This window comes from Lissotriton helveticus, chromosome 10, assembly GCF_964261635.1.
Source record: "Lissotriton helveticus chromosome 10, aLisHel1.1, whole genome shotgun sequence".
NCBI classification, from domain to species: domain Eukaryota; kingdom Metazoa; phylum Chordata; class Amphibia; order Caudata; family Salamandridae; genus Lissotriton; species Lissotriton helveticus.
This window is the reverse complement of record NC_136071.1, coordinates 1015166529-1015173466: the sequence shown is the minus strand read 5'-3', so window position 1 is coordinate 1015173466 and position 6938 is coordinate 1015166529. Positions and strand designations below refer to the sequence as shown.

The following is a 6938-nucleotide window of genomic DNA, read 5'->3' as shown; positions in this document are numbered from 1 at the left end:
ATTTTAAGCTAAATATATTCTATAGTCTGTCTTCCACGACACAGTATCATGTGTCTACCATAAAAACTGAATTTCAATAACGTAGCACGTATGTGAACAAGACCAGGCTTGGCCAAAATGCTTAATGGCAGACAAGTTGCTTAGTTAAAAAGAGTCCATGCCCATATATATATATATATATAGAGAAAGAGAGAGAGAGAGAGAGAGAGAGAGAGAGAGAGGGACATTTAAATATATATATTGAGTGGTTCAGCTGACAACACATTAAGGCTGAAGATACAAGAAAATAACTTAACATGTATATCTATTATGTTTGGGGCTTTTATTGCACACAACTTTAAAACTGTCACCACATGACCTTGTTCCAGAAGATTTCACCATGTTTCAGGTTTGTGATAAATGTCCACCTCCACTTCAAAAATATGTCCAATTACAATGTTTTTCTTTGATGAGTAGTTCCCTTGTATTACAAACATGATTACAAATTGTCACTTTTTCCTGCTAACCGATGCCTTCTGATGTTTCATGCTGGAATGTATCATTTATCATTGTCTGTATTGTTACTCGTACTGATTTTCATAAACCAAATATGTCTACAAATGCATCATTTTGAACGAATCAAGTTGAGATCTTACGCAAACACTTCCCAAAAAGATAGATTATCTAAGATAGTTCTATGGTGGAGGATTTCAAGAAAAGATTTCGAACCAGTGAGTGAAGTGGAGATTTGTTTGGTTTTGATGCTGCTGTTTCAGAGCTGCTTACTGGCTCCATACAGTGTGTTGCGCCTTCAGCCATTCCTGGCTTTTATCCTACAATAACCCGTACTAAGGGATATGAAGGGAAGTTTTTAGTTTTAAAATGGTGCAAAAATAAAATCACAACACTCAAACTAAAAAAGCCTCCCTTGTTAAGAAAAGTAAAGCAGGTGAAGGACGAAAAATCCCTTTACAATGTAATGTTATTGTCTTGGATACAAAAAGATGATATTTTAAAATACTCCACAATCAAGTGTAGTTTAGGTTTTTTTGTTGATCATTCGACTGCCCACACTATGCTCCAGCTCTTCCACTGACACGTCTGTGTTGCTGCACGTGCAATGTCTTTTCGACTAGTACATCAAATCAAATTTAAAATCTAGGCATACTACCGAGTCAAATAATTTCATTTCTGCACGAAAGGAGAGTATGTTGCAAAATCCCAAAAGTATTTTTTTTATTTAAAATGTCACTATCATAAAATTGCAGACTATGAAACGAAGACCTTCGATCCACATTTAAACTTTCTTTTTTCAAAAAAATATATGGTCACAAGACAGAGGACATGCTGCAATGATATAAATATATGTTCAATAACAAAATTACAATACACTTGAACCAGGAAAACAAATTGAGGCACTAAACTGTACATCTGTTTGCTTTGCATTGGTCACGAAGGTGATGCAATTGCTTTGAAATCACAAGGTATTGTCTTTTTCAATTTAGTGAGTCTATCGGCCATTTTTGTAAGTCGAGACATTGAATGTGCTACACTGAGACCCCAACGACTTGCAGTTCATGGGGGAGCCATGATAAATTGTAAACCACGAGACACTTTACACAATATGTACCGCTGCCACAATATGAAAAATAATCATTTTATTTAATGTACAACGCAAAACAACAATAATTCTTAGTATTAAATAAATAGTTCGTCGTTACAGTGGGCATTTCAATGTACACTCCATCTGTAAGTTAAACAAATGAAGTTTAATCATTTTTATGTTGAAATGATTTATTTGCGTCTCCTTTCATAGTTGTGCATCGTGTTCCTTTCATAAGATCCTGAAAGAAAAAAGAACATTGCTGTGAATAGCAGCACAGGGATGGATCCAAGCAATATTATAAGAGTACACATGCAGTGACCGAAGGACAGTTATTAGCAAGCAGCTTTAAAGACAATCAGACGCTCTCGTTTCAGTCAGTACAAGGCTTATATGAAAAAAAGTAATTTTTAGGCAATAATTACTGAATGCAGAATTCTAAATCCACGCTTTGTTTCTAGACAATGTCTGAGCAAAGAAAGCTTGACTAATTGCTACATGTGCATCGGATTAGTAACAATATAAATGATTTTCCTAATGGTCAAATAACATCAGGTCCTTATTAAAAGATAAAAACAACAACAAACAGAAAACACACAAACGTCCATTATATAAATCCGTGTTGCATAGGAAACTAAATTCAGGGCATGTGTCAATATTGTCTGCTTCCTTAAATCTTTAAAAATATTTTTACTATTTGTATTTTGTCATTTAAAATAAAATGCTCAATGCACATAAATATGTAAAGCACTGCATAAAGGGCATGCAGTTGAAACCGGAATGACATTTTCTAATGGCACATTCTGGCACATTCAAATATATATGTATATGTGTTTATATATTTATATACATATGTGTGTGTGTGTATATTACCTACTGGTGTAGATGAAAAGTGTTTTTTGTTTTGCCAATAACTTTAACACCATTTGATGAATCTTCACCAAATTTGTAAAATTAGGATGTCAGTTAGTTCAGCTGGTGTCTTGAAAGTTTTGGGGTGATTTGTCAAGTGGGGAAGAGAAAAAGAGGGGGTCCCAAAACACGTTTTCCCAAGCAAATTCTCATAGGGATTCTAGACGTGACTACATCCTAAACCACTGAGCGGAATTACACCAAATTTGGAAGAAAGGTAGCACTTAGTCCAGAAAGCAACTTTTTTATAAATTGGTGTAAATCCATTCAGTATTTTTTTTAATATAATTGGAAACAAAATTTGTATATCTAGATACACAAATCCTCAGAGGATCTGAAAGTTTCTGTGCCAAAATATGATTGGCAGCAATCTTGAGACTCCGCTTCAGCTGAGTTCCAGAAAAATGTTTAGAGAAAAGAAATGAGGTCAGAGTCAGTATACCCTTTCCCCCTACCTCGGAACATGGTGTCCTCTAGGGTACTGCCAGTGCTAAAAAGCAATTCTTTTTTAAATGTTCACTGAAAATGCTGACAGGTCCATGACTCCGGTGAAAATTCCCCCCAAAAAACAACTCCAGGCTCCCACGTTTGTTTTGAAAAGAGCCCCAGAGTGGCAAGGTCCCAGGGCATTTTAAAAAAAGGAAGGGGGCACACAGGGCCCCCCTCCTAAATAATCATCAACTAGTCTGATAAAAGGGGGAAACATTGTGCTTTGGCCTAGACAACTGTATCTTGAAGAGGCCAATAGACACGTATCAGACACTAGCTGCTACAAAATCTCTAGCCTCAAAGAGGTGGGCTCCAGCAACAAAGACCTCAGGAAACTTTTGAATGTCTACAGAGCTCAAGGACTACTGAGCAAAGATGAAACCACTTTTCTCAGCACAGAGTCACCGGTATTGCCTATAATGTATTTCCTCCCCAAGGTACACAAGAACACTGTCCACATTCCAGGCAACCCCATCATCTCTGCAAGAAAAAGCATGTGTGAAAATATATGAAAATATGTGGACATTTTCCTCCAGGACCTAGTCTCAAGTCAGCCTTTGTATTTAAAAGATATCAGTGACTTTTTGTTAAAAATCAAAGACATTCCATGGCACAATGATTATCTACTAATATCACATCACGTCTCTATATACTAGCATTCGCCACAGCGACGGGCTAAGTGTCTGCAAGCATTTTCTAGAGAAGAGACGAATACAATGCCACAAACAAAATGAAATGCTTCTTTGTCTCATCGATTGGTGTTTAACACATAATTTCTTTATGTTCAACAAATCTGTGTACCAGCAACTCAGGGGAGTAGCTATGGGGGCCTGTGTCTCACCCAGCTACGCATGTCTCCATGTCAGCTGGTGGGAGGAGCAGGTCCTTCGGGTCAAGCATACAGCTACAGGTACATAGATTATGTGTTTTTAGTCTGGAAAGGCAACACTGATAGTGCTAGATCATTCATTACAGATATCAACACCAACAACTTGAAATTGGAATTTAATGCCAACATCAGTAACACATCCATTGAGTTCCTTGACGTCACACTTTACAGCTCCAATGGCACAATGCACTCTAAACTACATAGAAAACCCTCTGCAGGTGACTCGGTTCTACAGGCCTCAAGTTTTCACCCAATACACCTAATAGCTAGCATCCCCTATGGGGAAATGCTCCAAATACGTAGGATCTGTAGTTCCACTAAAGACTTGACTGAGTGTCAAAGGAAGGCATGCAACAGATTTAGAACACGTGGTTACTCCAAAACCAATATCCGCAAAGCCATTGGGAGAGTCAACGCTAAACCACGTGAGGAACTCCTCACAGGAACATGCACTCTAGAGCCCAACAGCACTAGTAACCCAGCAACGGAACAAACACAACCAGTCAGCACCAGACTCTTCATTACACACAACACTGAAGAAAGAGCCATCAGAGCGTCATCAATAGACACTGGGGAATCATCAGATCTGATCCAACATCGGGGCCCCTAGTTGCTCCTTATCCAGCTATCACATACAAACAAACTTACTCCATGCACGATGCGCTAGTAAAAAACAGCCCCGAAATCATTAAAACAGCCAACTGGTTTACTGACAGGAAAGGATTCTTTAAATGCAATAGCTGAAGAGCTTGTAAAAACATTACACACCTTGATTCTGCCTTCAGGATAGCACCATTAGTCATCACACACCACCTGACATGCAGATAAGAATTTGCCATTTACATTCTTGAATGTAAATGTGGTCTTCGATACATCGGAAGTACCAAGTTGCCAGTACATATGCGCATCTTACAACACCTCAGAGCCATTGTCGACAGTGACCCCACCTACCCTGTAGCTAGGCACTTCAAGGAGGCACATCACAACAACCTGAAACACCTCCAATACTCGGTTATTGACTGCATACCCACACTTAGAATGGGAGGCAACTGAGAAAAACTGTTATGCCAAATGGAAAGTAAATACCTTCTTCAATTTAACACCAGACACCGACGGGCCTTAACACAAGTGAGGATCTACACTATTTTCTGTAATATTAACAATATACTGTCTGTCCGTCTCTTGACCTTCTAGCATTGTTGTATTCCAATATCATCAGGTAGAATACATTGCTAATCCATTCCCACTAATCACTTAGTGGAGCAGAATATATGCCTTTCGTTTTGCATCTGTGCATCTATATATATATATATATATATATATATATATATATATATATATATATATATATATATATATATACCGCCGCTTCCAAACACCAGCCAGATGCACACGTGAGCGGGTGCACACAAAACGGGGGTGTGCCCGTTGAAATAATCTAAACTCCAAACATCCAAGGATCCTTAATCCATAAAGAATGTAGCACACACAGGGGGTAGTTCCACAAACGATTTATTACGGGAACTTAACAGCAACGACGCGTTTCGCCATAGAGCTTTGTCAAATTGTGCAGAGAGCCGAGGCGCCCGTCTGCCTTAAAAGACGTCATGCATTTCATCGAGTGCAAAGAAGGACTATGGTACATATCTTAAAAGTGGCCGCCATCTTATCACGATGTAAATACCTAAATAGATATCATACATACGACTTAGGTTTCAATACCCAAGTAATACCTATGGCCAAATACAAGTGTAAATACATACATCAAAGATTATTATAAATATGATAATCATTATGCCCGAAATGGGGCTGATACAGTCCAAATACGCAGCTATTGTCTGTTGACATGAAACAAGCTCTGAACGCTATTACCGCTTGAAACTGCATATTTGACCATAATGTATGTAACAAAAAGCATTCTGAGTACAGCTAAGGAATACATGTCTATAGCTTTAATACTACTACTGCTGTATCTAATGACCTCACTCAATTATCTATCTCGCCCTGGATGGGCAAATCCAGGGCGAGATAGATAATATGCAGTAAGGCACCACACACACTTTATTACACACTAAGGCATTATGGATAGGATACAACGCAGCCCAGAGTACTCCTACATGGAATACTCTTACCCTTGATCACGACCGTCCCAGTCTTTTAAACAATGCACAACATCACGCACCTGACACTGTGTTTCCTAGGCTGTCGCCATCATCCCGTGGCCACTTTGGCTTGTATTTTCGCGGATATGCTGTCAGCCTGCCATGCTATATTTTTGCCAATGTTTACTAATTTAGAAGGTTGCTGAGCCTTCATTTACAGTTGTATGCATTTGTTATCTCTCTGTAATGTGGGTAAATCTGTATGCCATTGTCTCTCATTTTTAAAAGGGATCCTCATTTTGTGAATTACGCTACCTAAGGATATATGATTACATGAGATAATAGCCTGTCCACTATGCTTTTCCATGCTTATCAGTGTCACACTAATGTTGCTTTCCTTTAAGCAGGAAAGCAACACGTATGTTAACTGAAGTAAAATGCCTTATCATGGTAGTTGACATAGTAACAAGACTACTACACTCACCTGTATATATTTCACCTATGACTTCACAGCGCGCTATGTGATCAAGGCTGCATGTCTGGCAGCCGAAACTCGTCATTTGGACCTTAATGCTCGAATAAACTTCTAACTACTTGCATATCAGCTTTTGGAGTCTGTGCCCTGGTGTTTCACCGCTGTGGATGTTAATGCTTTGTGATTTCTTAGGAATATATATATATATATATATATATATATATATATATATATATATATATATATATCGGCGTGGATAGCACTGTGCTAATCCTATGCTTAAAAACTTTGATAGAAAAACAGACATTTGAGGTGAGCAGATCTAGAGTTTCGCTGGTGTTGAGAGTGCTCTAACAGGAGCTGCTTTCCACCTAAACTGAGACCTACCCAGAGTTCTCTCCTTCGTTTTTGCATAATTTATGCGTCACTCTATGCCTGTAAGGGTTTTGTTTTGATATATATATATCCATACTAATATAATAAAGAGAG

The 6938-nt window shown here is 38.3% G+C and overlaps 1 protein-coding gene across 4 annotated transcripts in view; it reads right to left on the bottom strand.

Moving 5' to 3' along the window:
- Nucleotides 1–303: 303 nt before the first annotated feature.
- The window catches only part of TAC1 (tachykinin precursor 1), a 227562-nt gene continuing 220927 nt past the window's right edge, over nt 304–6938 (bottom strand). For all 4 annotated transcript variants that reach the window (XM_078663716.1, XM_078663715.1, XM_078663717.1 and 1 more), the window contains one exon: nt 304–1823. In XM_078663716.1, coding sequence (XP_078519842.1) covers nt 1774–1823 — 50 coding nt within the window. In that variant the 3' untranslated portion in view covers nt 304–1773. The remainder of the gene's footprint in view (nt 1824–6938) is intronic.